Consider the following 12,796-nt stretch of genomic DNA (forward strand, 5'->3'; position numbering starts at 1 on the left):
TGCCCCCCTCCCCTGCCCCCCCTGCCCTCTGTGTTGATACACACCCACATCTGGACCTTTCTGCTCCAAGTATGAGCTAACGTTGTTTTTCAGGTCAAAGGACGACTTACAGGCGTGTTTGTCCAGAGGTGAGCTGTGGTGCAAGTCTCAGTCAGGAGGTCCAGTCCCCCACATGAGGTCCAGTCCCCCACAGGAGGTCCAGTCCCCCTCAGGAAGTCCAGTCCCCCACAGGAGGTCCAGTCCCCCACAGGAGGTCCAGTCCCCCCCAGGAAGTCCAGTCCCCCACATGAGGTCCAGTCCCCCCAGGAAGTCCAGTCCCCCACAGGAAGTCCAGTCCCCCCAGGAAGTCCAGTCCCCCACATGAGGTCCAGTCCCCCTCAGGAGGTCCAGTCCCCCACAGGAGGTCCAGTCCCCCTCAGGAGGTCCAGTCCCCAACATGAGGTCCAGTCCCCCACATGAGGTCCAGTCCCCCACATGAGGTCCAGTCCCCCACATGAGGTCCAGTCCCCCACAGGAAGTCCAGTCCCCCACATGAGGTCCAGTCCCCCACAGGAAGTCCAGTCCCCCACAGGAGGTCCAGTCCCCCACATGAGGTCCAGTCCCCCACAGGAGGTCCAGTCCCCCACATGAGGTCCAGTCCCCCCAGACAGGAAGTCCAGTCCCCCACATGAGGTCCAGTCCCCCCAGGAAGTCCAGTCCCCCAGACAGAACATGGTCCAGTCCCCCAGACAGACCAGGGTCCAGTCCCCCAGACAAAACATTCTGACTTCAGATTATTTCATAGTCTAACTCCATCACAAGAAAATACACATGTAGGTGAAAGGGTTTGAAGAAATTTAAGATGATCAATAGACTTGCTGCTTATTAGCATCATGCTTTGTAAACAACCTTATAACAGTAAAGTCAAAATTTGATCAGTAGACTGGAAAGAGCTACAAATTCTTGACATCACTGTCCTTATCGTCACAAAGAAATTCAATAGGCTTAACACAAATGAAAGGAGTTCATTAAAATACACACGCATTTAGACGCTTTTATCCAAAGTGACTTCCAAGAGAGAGCTTTACAAAAGTGCATAGGTCACGGGTCATAACAAGGAGATAGTCCCGAACATTGCGGGTAGCCAAAACATGAAGCAAACATTGTGAAAATATTCATCCTGTCTGTTGTCCCATGGCCGTCCTATGATTCTTCATGTTCACATTGGCATACACTTACTACGGCTCCTAGTGGCAAAATACTGAATAGTAATTATGATAAACGAAGTTTAAAAGGCGATATATATACACAGAAATATTATTTGCTAATTCAAAGCCAACCACTTTCACAGAATGTATATTTTTGTGATTTAGTTATCAACTGAACATATAATCAGTTTGATTAATTCTCAATTGATTCTAGGTTATGATGTATTTTTATAAAAACAAATCCGTCCAAACTGTGCGTATATATATTATTATTATTTTATTGTTTTAAGTGACTGAAAATAGAATTGGATATATTAGTGCATATTAAACAAATAACGTGCGTCAAAAAACGATCGTTTGGCACTTGTTAGTCTATAAAATATTTCTCCGCTGATGGAAACTCAGCTCTGGAATGCATTTTTTTCCTGTGTCTGTCTCGGATATTACTCGGACTGTGAGGTAAGGAAATAAGTTCGTCCCTTTCTCCTCTCGCGTTCTGATTGGAGGAGACGGGTTTCAGGAATGTTATGAAAAGATTTAAATAGCACTTACACAGAGTTGGTAGAATAGTCTTAGCATCGGAATAAAGACAGAACTACCCTGAAGAGTATTCCACCAACAGGCCTATTAGAACTGTTTAATATACAAGTGACTAGGAGTTTCTTGAAGAATTGACAAAGAAGACGCGTTACAAGTCAGGACTCCTGCTTTGATTTATTCTGAACTATTTTCTAATATATTAAGGTATGTGAATCCTTTAAATGTATTGTAGACTATTTTCTTTGTCTTGAATACATTTTTCGTTCATTTCTTTCTTCCAGATAAACTGTAGTCTATTTTAAAATAATTTATCGGATGTTTCTTTATTTACTTAAACCAAGGCATCTGAGAGCAAGATGAAACTGACAGGGATTTTTCTGCTGTTGATGCTCTGGAATTGTGAAGGCAGCAGAGTGGCAGGTGAGTTTGAACTATTTGGGGAATTCATGATCAATCATTGTCAATACTGGAAAACAATTCTAATTGTTTTTCTCTTGACTTTGTTATCTCAAATTTGAAGTTGCCATAGACAATCGTTGTTATTTCTCCCTTCAGAAAGCGGAGATGATAACAGCGTATACGACCTATTCGAACTTGCGCGAGTACACAAGAGGCACAATGGAGTGAGCTTGGTGAAAGGCGCAGATCCGTACAGTCCCGCGTACAAGATCCTCAACGCAGACCTGATCCCCCAGGTGCCAGACGCCTCCTTCAGGGACCTCATAGATTCCATTCAAGCCGAGAGGGGATTTATTTTACTCGTCAACTTCAAGCAGTCGAAGAAAACCAGAGGCAGTCTTCTGACTATTGAGAAGAATGACGGCACTGGACCAATTTTCGAAATCATTTCCAACGGCAAAGCGAACACTTTGGACGTGGTTTATTCCACCATGAATCAGCAACAGGTTGTGTCTATCGAGGATGCCGATTTAGCCACCGGACAATGGAAGAATATCACCTTGTTCATCCAGGACGATCGTGCGCAACTTTTTGTTGGCTGCGAAGATATTAATATTTCGGAGATGGACGTGCCAATCTACAAGGTCCTCTCTCCCGAGGTCACCGATGTAGCCCGTTTGAGGATCGGAAAAGGAGCAGTTAAAGACAGATTCATGGTACATTTTTCACAGCCTACACTTTCTTAAAACTATTTCATTACGACCATAGGATACTTTGATTTGGTATTCATAATAATCAAGAAATGTATGGGATCCAGATTTAATCTGCCATACGTTTTAAACGGAATTTGTATTTGTTCAGGGAGTTCTCCAGAACGTGCGCTTTGTGTTTGGGACCACCCTAGAAACCGTCCTGAGGAACAAGGGATGCCAGAGTGGTTGTAAGTACCCCTGAACTAAGTACAATGACTACCTCTTGTTAGTGTACTAGAAAACCAGAAGCAAATGTTCTGTCTTGCCCTCCTCCGCCCACAGCAGTACTGACTGACGTCATGACCCTGGACAACCCAGTAAACGGCTCCAGTCCTGCCATCAGAACTGAATACACGGGTCACAAGACCAAAGGTGAGACTCCCTGCTCCTCGATGTGACACAGCCAGGCTGTGCTGCTGGTGTCTGGTGTCTGGTGTCTGGTATGAACCTGAGGGTTAAACTGACTTCTCTCCTTCCTGCTCTCCAGATCTGCAGTCTGTCTGTGGGTTTTCCTGTGAGGATCTTGCCGGCATGTTTAAGGAACTCAAGGGACTCGGCGTGGTTGTCAAGCAGCTGTCGAACGAGCTCCGCAGAGTGGTGAGGACCTACAGCCAACTCTTCTCTCCCTCTCATCTCTCCTCCCTCTCTCTCTCCTCCCTCTCTCTCTCTCCTCCCTCGCTCTCCTCCCTCTCTCCCGTCTCTTCCTCTCTCTTTCATCCCTCTCTCCTCCCTCACTCCCTCCTCTCTCTCTTCTCTCTTTCATTTTGTCTGCTCAGTCACACAAAGCCACTTGTCCCTGTACTTTAGTCCTTGCCAAACCCCTGATGGGCCCCATGTGAATACACACTAATATCTTTGGCTGTCGTTTGATTAGCATTGCTCCAGTAGAAGTTAGCTATCTTTTCACTACAAAGTTACTAGGTGATTCATTCTTTCTTGGCAACAGAAACATTTTCCATTCTAATGTCTGAAAACAACTCTCTCTCTGTCTCTCTCTCTCTCTCTCTCTCTCTCTCTCTCTCTCTCTCTCTCTCTCTCTCTCTCTCTCTCTCTCTCTCTCTCTCTCTCTCTCTCTCTCTCTCTCTCTCTCTCTCTCTCTCTCTCTCTCTCTCTCTCTCTCTCTCTCTCTCTCTCTCTCTCTCTCTCTCTCTCTCTCTCTCTCTCTCTCTCTCTCTCTCTCTCTCTCTCTCTCTCTCTCTCTCTCTCTCTCTCTCTCTCTCTCTCTCTCTCTCTCTCTCTCTCTCTCTCTCTCTCTCTCTCTCTCTCTCTCTCTCTCTCTCTCTCTCTCTCTCTCTCTCTCTCTCTCTCTCTCTCTCTCTCTCTCTCTCTCTCTCTCTCTCTCTCTCTCTCTCCCCTGTCTGTTTTCCTTCCTGCTTTTTGTCCCTGGCAGTCGGAGGATAGCAATCTGCTCATGAACCAGATGACGATCCACAGTGGAGTCTGCCTCCACAACGGCATCGTTCACAAGGACAAGGACGAGTGGACTGTGGATGGCTGCACCGAGTGCACCTGCCAGGTACATGTCATCAGTGTCTCCTGAACACACACCTGCCAGGCAGTCCCACAACCAGCACAGTGCTGCCTGCCTCAGAGTCTCCTCAGGTCATAAAGGGCTCTTGTGTTTATGCTGACATGAGCTTCTGTAGCTTAGTGGTAAAAAGAGCCATCACCTTCCTGTCAGCCCACCAGTTAACAGCAGGGACACGTGGACCCTAGAAAGCAGCATTCCTTACTCCACTCTCTCTAAATAGTGTCTACGGGTGTTTTAATGATTACATAATTGGCGAGCTTTCAGGAATGCTTCCTAATTGGTCTGGTCGTCAGGCTTCCTGGTTGTCAGGTAACCCTAACCCTGACATCCTGTCAGACTCCCAGCTCCCCTCACCATACCCCAGAGCAGCTCCCCTCACCATACCCCAGAGCAGCTCCCCTCACCATACCCCAGAGCAGCTCCCCTCACCATACCCCAGAGCAGGTGAACAGAGAGACAGAGATCATCTCATTGTTCCCAAACACGCCAATTAGTTCAGGCACAACACTGCTTTTGAGTAATGAGAAGTTCAGCAGATATTTGTCTGTACAAGTGACAAACATCATCTTGACCCTGCTGTTTCTCCGTACAGAACTCTGCCACCATTTGCCGCAAGATCTCCTGCCCTCTGATCCCCTGCACCAACGCCACCGTGCCTGACGGGGAGTGCTGCCCTCGCTGCGGAACACGTAGGTCCCGCCCACCCGCCTGCCCGGCCAACGACCACACAGCTACTGCCAAAGAGCAGACAACTGCCAAACAAATCTAAATCTGAGAGCTTTAATAGAACACCAACTAGACGTCTGTAAGCTTATAGATAGTAACCCTCTCGTGGCATGTCCCCTCACAGCGAGTGACTTTGCTGAGGACGGCTGGTCCCCCTGGTCCCAGTGGACACACTGCTCCGTGTCCTGTGGGAGGGGCATCCAGCAGCGAGGACGCTCCTGCGATCGCATCAATAGCAACTGTGAGGGCACGTCCGTCCAGACGAGAGACTGCTACCCTCAGGAGTGTGACAAACGCTGTGAGTAGCTCCTCCGGCCGCCTCTCCTCTCACTGCTGCTGTTCCCCTGTTCCTGGGTCATTGTTGCATGTGAACTGACGATGATGTGTGGTCTGCAGTCAAGCAGGACGGCGGCTGGAGCCACTGGTCCCCCTGGTCATCCTGCTCGGTCACCTGCGGAGAGGGAGTCGTCACTCGCATTCGACTCTGCAACTCCCCCACGCCCCAGATGGGAGGCATGGACTGCCAGGGCGAGGGACGCCAGACTGAACCCTGCCAGAAGTCCCCTTGTCCTGGTAAGTAGCTGTGTGTGAAGACCGGCATGAAGACTGTCTGTCTGTATGGAGGCATGTCAACTCACATCTCTCCCTTCGCCCCGGCCCTCTAGTCAACGGTGGCTGGGGACCCTGGTCGCTGTGGGACACCTGCTCCATCACCTGCGGGGGAGGGGTTCAGAATCGGAAGCGTCTCTGCACCGATCCCGCCCCTAAATTTGGAGGAAAAGATTGTGTTGGTGATGGCAAGATGTCCCAAGTGTGCAACAAAGAGGACTGCCCTGTCGGTAAGAACACACTGACCTGATATGACTCACTCTGAAATAATTGTACACATATTATATTTCCCGAATGACTTCCTAATAACAATCCAAATTCAAAAGTTAATTAATCATTAAGACTAATAACGTGTATGTTTCTGTTGGTAGATGGCTGTCTCTCCAACCCCTGCTTTGCTGGGTCCAAGTGCACCAGCTTCCCAGACGGCACATGGAGGTGTGGGAGGTGCCCGGTGGGCTACACTGGGGACGGCATCACCTGCCAGGACATCGACGAGTGCCAGGAGGTTCCTGATGCGTGCTACGTTCAGAACGGCATCCACCGCTGTGAGAACACACAGCCTGGCTACCACTGCCTGCCCTGCCCCGCACGCTACTCTGGCCCTCAGCCCTACGGCAGAGGAGTGGAGCAAGCCACCGCAGAGAAGCAGGTGGGCCTAGCTGCAAGCTGCCTAGCTGCCAGCTGGGGAATGCTGTACAAATAAAATGCAGTTCAACCATGCCAGTGATTCACCTTCTAAACTAACCCAGCCTCTCCTTCTAGGTTTGCACTCCTCGTAACCCTTGCAAGGACGGTAGCCACGACTGCAACAAGAACGCCAACTGCATCTACCTGGGTCTCTTCTCTGAGACCATGTTCCGCTGTGAATGCCGGCCGGGCTACGCAGGGAACGGATACATCTGTGGAGAAGACTCAGACCTGGATGGATGGCCCAACACGGACCTGCTCTGTGTGGAGAACGCCACCTACCACTGCAAGAAGGTAGGCAGGAGATAGCTACAGGCCCATGAATACACATACCTACCACTGCAAGAAGGTAGGCAGGAGATAGCTACAGGCCCATGAATACACATACCTACCACTGCAAGAAGGTAGGCAGGAGATAGCCACAGGCCCATGAATACACATACCTACCACTGTAAGAAGGTAGACAGGAGATAGCTACAGGCCCATGAATACACATACCTACCACTGCAAGAAGGTAGACAGGAGATAGCTACAGGCCCATGAATACACATACCTACCACTGCAAGAAGGTAGGCAGGAGATAGCTACAGGCCCATGATTACACATGTCAGCATATCTCAGCTCTACAGCGTTATTATGGTGTGTTTAACTGCTCCTTTGTTCCTCCACAGGATAACTGTCCCAACCTGCCCAACTCTGGACAGGAAGACCACGACAAAGATGGCCTTGGGGATGCCTGCGACCACGATGATGACAACGATGGGATTCCTGATGACAGGGTGAGACAATCCTCTAGACTCTAGTCTAGATCTGCTTCTCCATAGGGGGACCAAACACAGCAACTAGACCTCATTCATCTGGGCTGCAGGAATGCTGCCCTCTGCTCATCTGACCAGAGAGTGGGACAGTTCGGGAGACAGCCAGCAGCATATAAATAGCAGAATGCAGAACGCAGCTTCAGAACATAGCCTCAAATTCACACACTTTCATAACGTGCATTGAGAAAGCTAAGACTAGTAGTGTGCAAATACTAGCAACATTGAAAGTGTTTTGCTCGTACACTTACACCGTCAATACTGAAGTTGTAATGTGTCTTGTGGTTGTAGGACAACTGCCCCATGGTGTACAACCCTGCCCAGTATGACGCGGACCGCGATGATGTCGGTGACCGCTGTGATAACTGTGTGTTTGAGAGCAACCCTGACCAGATAGACACGGACAGCAACGGGGAAGGGGATGCCTGCGCCGTGGACATTGATGGGGACGGTGAGACAAGACACACCTGCATCCTGGCACTCTAGAAATGTTTTAAAGTTTTACATTTGTTTTAAATGTTACGCCTGTGTTTTCATTTGATAGGTATTCTGAACGAGAAGGACAACTGTCCCTATGTGTACAACGTGGATCAGAGAGACAGTGATTTTGATGGCGTCGGAGACCACTGCGACAACTGTCCTCTCGAGCACAACCCTGACCAGGTAACCATGCCCACAGCAGCCCTCAGGAACACAGGAGAGAAGTCCCTGCACACCTGTGGGGCCACTCAGAGAAAGGGAGGAATGTTAAAGCTGGAGGAGGAATGAGTGTAATGCACCCTTCCACCTATTCATCCCAGCTTTGGAACAGATATGAATGCATGTGTGTAGTCTTGCCAAGGTCCAAGGACACAGAAACCTTGTTTGTGGAGACATAGCTAGCATACCTGAAGACAACGGGTTTCATTTAAGAGCTTGGAGGGCGACTAGCTCATGTTGAGAGTGATGAGATTTATTTTCTGAAGGAAGCAACAAGTGTTTCATCGTGTGAGAATGTGCCTTGTCGGAACTCTAAAGAAATTCTTGTCTCCTACAGATTGACTCGGACTCGGACCTCGTGGGAGACAAGTGCGACAGCAACCAAGACATTGACGAGGATGGTCACCAGAACAACTTGGACAACTGTCCCTACATCCCCAACGCCAACCAGGCCGACCACGACAAAGACGGCAAGGGTGACGCCTGTGACCACGATGACGACAATGATGGCATTCCTGATGACAAGGACAACTGCAGGCTGGCCTTCAACCCTGACCAGCTGGACTCTGATGGTGAGTCACTGTCTCCAGGATTCACAGCAGTCTCACTGGTGCTAATAAATGGACGTACTGTGTACAGAGTAACTCATGAGAACATTACAGCAGAGAGGTAACTGTAGCTGAAAAGTAGTGCAGCCCAATAGAGTACAGAGTGGAGGTCCTTCTTGATGTTATCCATCTGCTCCTTAGTCTTCCTTTCTAACTGTGCTTTCACTCCATGTTTCAGGGGATGGTCGTGGTGATATTTGCAAAGATGACTTTGACCAAGACAACGTGCTGGACATCTACGATGTGTGCCCTGAGAACTTTGCCATCTCAGAAACAGACTTCCGCAGGTTCCAGATGGTACCTCTGGACCCCAAGGGCACTTCTCAGATTGACCCCAACTGGGTGGTCCGCCACCAGGGCAAGGAGCTGGTCCAGACAGTCAACTGTGACCCTGGCATTGCCGTTGGTGAGTACAGCACCAATAAACATCAATGAGAGAACTAATGAAACACACAAGTCTGTCACTTCCTGTGTGACGAACCGTTCAAGCTCTAACATGTTTTGTTTGCTGCTCAGGTTACGATGAGTTCAATGCAGTGGACTTCAGCGGAACCTTCTTCATAAACACGGACAGAGACGACGACTACGCAGGCTTTGTGTTTGGCTACCAGTCCAGCTCCAGGTTCTACGCTGCCACCTGGAAGCAGATCACCCAGACCTACTGGTCCCACACACCTACCAGGGCTCAGGGCTACTCTGGTCTGTCCATCAAGGTGGTCAACTCCACCACCGGCCCAGGAGAGCACCTGAGGAACGCCCTGTGGCACACTGGAGACACTGCAGGACAGGTGAGCTCAGTTCAGAAACCTGCGGTCGGTCTGAAGACTAGAAGATGCGTGTTAGAGAAGGAAGAAAAGGCAGTTTCTTATCATATGTTTTGATTGGTTTTTACAGGTGCGTACATTATGGCACGACCCCAAGAACATCGGCTGGAAGGACTACACTGCCTACAGGTGGCACCTGATTCACAGGCCCAAGACCGGACTCATCAGGTGAGGCGACAGCTCAAACTGAAATCACAATAAGAGAGCTGACGCTAGCTGTAGTGAGCTGATGGGCTAACAGGATTTCTTCATCCTTTTAGAGTTGTGATGTATGAGGGGAAGAGAATCATGGCTGATTCCGGTAATCTGTACGACAAGACGTACGCAGGTGGAAGACTGGGCCTGTATGTCTTCTCACAAGAGATGGTGTACTTCTCAGATCTCAAATACGAATGCAGAGGTGAGACGCTACATACTTACAAACAAATAACGTACGTCTCAGAAGTATACTTATTCCACTTGAGTTTGAATTTTAACTGAATGTTTCTTCCCTCCTTTTTGCCCCTCAGATACATAATGGGATCAGAGTGAGGCTCTCAGAAGAATGTATGTCTGTTTCAATATAAATATGTAATGTTTTCCCTGGGACCATATCTATATTACTCTTTCCTTGCGAAGTGCACATTGGTGGAATGGAGAGCGTGTGAGTGGAGGCAAGGTCGATGGACCTCAGGACTTGGTGAACTGACTGCTGGGTGACAGCTCAACCACTACTCCATCATTAGATGAAGAAACCGGCAGCTCCCACTTTGCAGAGCTTCACACTTGCTTGAGCTGCACAGCTGAGGGCCACAGATTGCTGTGCACTTCTGAAATAGCTGCCGTTACCCTCCTCTCCCGATGCGTGTCCAAAGGGGAAAGCATTTGTCTATATTTTTAAAGCATTTTCAGTAGATCTGCTGTGGACTCAGAGACTTGTTTCAATATGAAGAAAGCAGAGGGAGATCTTTAGATGGCCAGAGAAGGCCCCTGAAGGAACTAAGGGACCCTGGACAGGATGTGGACTGATGTTACTATCAGAAAGACTGAATGTTATCTGCGTGTGTGTTGCCCAGGAAGAGACTTTTTATAGAACTCCCTTTGTCTAGAGGTTGTAGACCATTTTAAATAAGATTTACTTTTATCCCCCCATTCATCTGTATTCGCTTTAACCTTGAATAGGTTTGCATTGTGGGACTCCCATACGACTCCTGCAGTTCAGCTTTGTAAGAAGTAGGCCAGTCAAGTGCTATCTCAGGACAAGACAAAAACAGCAAGAGCCAGAGCCAGTGTTGAATCTCCTGCAGACAACACTGCAGACATACTTTGGGAACAACCGCTTTTACCCCAGAATATAAGACGTGTACCGGGATGTAAACAGAAGGCCAGTCTGAGCTGCCATGAGAGGACTCTTGTTGTACATAAGTTATTATTTATTTAGTTTGTTACCATCTGAGAGTATTCACAGGTGATCCCTAGATGAGGCTCCCTCATTCATCTCTGTCATACGTATTTGCAATCCCGTCCAAGCAACTGGAATCTTTACACCAGGGGTCCTCTCAAAGCACGGTGGAACCTCTCACTCAAATCCGACCAAGACAACAAGTAAACTAAAAGTCACTTTTTAAGAAATCATGTTTCTGCACAGTATGCATGGCCAGCGTGATTGAGCATGTGTGTATAGTTTTGAATAGGAAAAAGTTAACCCTCTACATACAAATATTACCTCATTATTTTTCTGATTGACACAAACGAGACGAATATCTTTTTAGCAGCAGAGGATCAGTGGTTGGCTTATTTTGGTTATTTTTGCACAACTGTAGTGCAATAATGTTTTCAGTTTTTTTGCTGTATATAAGATATTTTTGTAGAAGAAAATATTCCCAAAGTAAGAAAAACACTTAAATTTGTTGTGCTTTATGTATGTCCTGTGCATTTGTAATGGATAAATTATTGTTATGTTTGTTTCATGTTAAGAGGTCTTCATGTGTAGATATATGCTATTTAAGTAATTTATCAAGAAACTTGACCCATGGAAGTGTTTCTGTCTGTATAAACTTGTTTGCACACTGACATGAGGATGTCTTTGGTTTTTGTTTTGTTTTATACTTTTTTATATTAGTGATGCTTCTAAGAAAATGTTTTCCCTTTTCTTACCCACAACATGCCGTTTATATTCCTATCATTTATTTTGTTATGTCAACCGAATAATAAACACATCAGGTGAAAACGACTGGTACTGCTTGTCCTGAACAGGATTGCTTGGCGCAGGTAAATGGTCAGTTCAACACTGACTGTGTGAATGAGTAGCTTAATCCGTCTGAGCCTGATGTTCGTTATGTAGCGAGGGTCCTACAAGCCTGATGTTTGTTATGGAGCGAGGGTCCTACAAGCCTGATGTTCGTTATGTAGCGAGGGTCCTACAAGCCTGATGTTCGTTATGTAGCGAGGGTCCTACAAGCCTGATGTTCGTTATGTAGCGAGGGTCCTCCAAGCCTGATGTTCGTTATGGAGCGAGGGTCCTACAAGCCTGATGTTCGTTATGTAGCGAGGGTCCTACAAGCCTGATGTTCGTTATGTAGCGAGGGTCCTACAAGCCTGTTGTTCGTTATGTAGCGAGGATCCTACAAGCCCGGTGTTACGTCCCAACTGGTTCCCAATTTAACTGGTTCCCCAGCTGTGCGTGCACCTATCAGTCTGCCTCTGTCACCAGATTCGTCACAAATTCACAAACATATTACTGGCGATTTTCAAGTCGGATCTCATATTTGCTGCGGCAAATATGAAAGTAGGCCTATAGGCTACGTGCGCACTACATTAGGCTACCATTCGCGACAAAATAAATGGAGACAAAATAAAACATTTGCAGACTCGCATGAAGTGGGATTCGATCGCACTAGAGTAAAACCATAAACGTACCACAGTCTGTTGACGAACACCACAAGCTATACCAGCTCACTAAATATGATTGAATCGTTAGGTATTTCTTAACTACATTGGCCTTCAGGTAACATTTTGAATTGGCGTCTTCTGATTCAACTGGTTCCCATAGACACTACCCGAATGTAGGCTTACTATGCACGTATTTGGGGTTGTTTCGAGGCAATAGTCGTATTTTCCACGACATCACAGCTCCCTCTGACACCACATATTACAAATTCATACTAAGAACGTCGCTGCTAACCCAGACAATACGATAAAAATACGCGTAACACAACATGGAAACATTCGTTTCCTATGCGATTTCGTGTAGCCTATTGCTGAGTGTTTCTTCGCTATATCTTTTGAAATCAATTCATTTCATAATTGTATATTCTGAACAAATGGTGGTTGTGGTTAATATGGCTATTGCCTTGAGACAACTCCAAATACGTGATGAGTAGCCTACATTCTGGTAGTGTCTACGGTAACTAGTTGATTCAGAAGAACCTAAACAA

The 12,796-nt window shown here is 47.4% G+C and overlaps 1 protein-coding gene across 2 annotated transcripts; it reads left to right on the forward strand.

Moving 5' to 3' along the window:
- Positions 1 to 1,769: 1,769 nt before the first annotated feature.
- thbs1a (thrombospondin 1a) lies at positions 1,770 to 11,592 on the forward strand. Of its 2 annotated transcripts, none has more exons than XM_084682318.1 (22): positions 1,770 to 1,931; positions 2,069 to 2,147; positions 2,283 to 2,842; positions 2,988 to 3,066; positions 3,161 to 3,250; positions 3,366 to 3,475; positions 4,269 to 4,394; positions 5,002 to 5,098; positions 5,260 to 5,433; positions 5,532 to 5,708; positions 5,801 to 5,974; positions 6,116 to 6,396; positions 6,510 to 6,728; positions 7,106 to 7,213; positions 7,541 to 7,700; positions 7,794 to 7,912; positions 8,286 to 8,520; positions 8,735 to 8,962; positions 9,073 to 9,344; positions 9,451 to 9,548; positions 9,641 to 9,780; positions 9,890 to 11,592. In XM_084682318.1, exons 2-22 carry the CDS (start codon positions 2,084 to 2,086, stop codon positions 9,895 to 9,897), a joined length of 3,519 nt encoding a protein of 1,172 aa, XP_084538444.1. In that variant the 5' UTR covers positions 1,770 to 1,931; positions 2,069 to 2,083; the 3' UTR covers positions 9,898 to 11,592. The 2 variants fall into 2 exon arrangements, with proteins under 2 accessions (XP_084538444.1, XP_084538452.1); XM_084682326.1 differs by having other exon boundaries at positions 3,164 to 3,250.
- Positions 11,593 to 12,796: the final 1,204 nt, after the last annotated feature.

The sequence above is a fragment of the Hypomesus nipponensis genome, chromosome 3 (genome assembly GCF_054491055.1).
Source record: "Hypomesus nipponensis isolate SF chromosome 3, ASM5449105v1, whole genome shotgun sequence".
Taxonomy (NCBI): Eukaryota; Metazoa; Chordata; class Actinopteri; order Osmeriformes; family Osmeridae; genus Hypomesus; species Hypomesus nipponensis.

Bases quoted from the DNA above. Each gene is read 5' to 3' on its own strand.
- thbs1a (XM_084682318.1), top strand. From the start codon at position 2,084: ATGAAACTGACAGGGATTTTTCTGCTGTTGATGCTCTGGAATTGTGAA. The intron at 2,148-2,282 runs GTGAGTTTGAAC...TTCTCCCTTCAG, and splicing joins TGAAGGCAGCAGAGTGGCAG to AAAGCGGAGATGATAACAGC. The intron at 6,729-7,105 runs GTAGGCAGGAGA...GTTCCTCCACAG, and splicing joins CCACCTACCACTGCAAGAAG to GATAACTGTCCCAACCTGCC.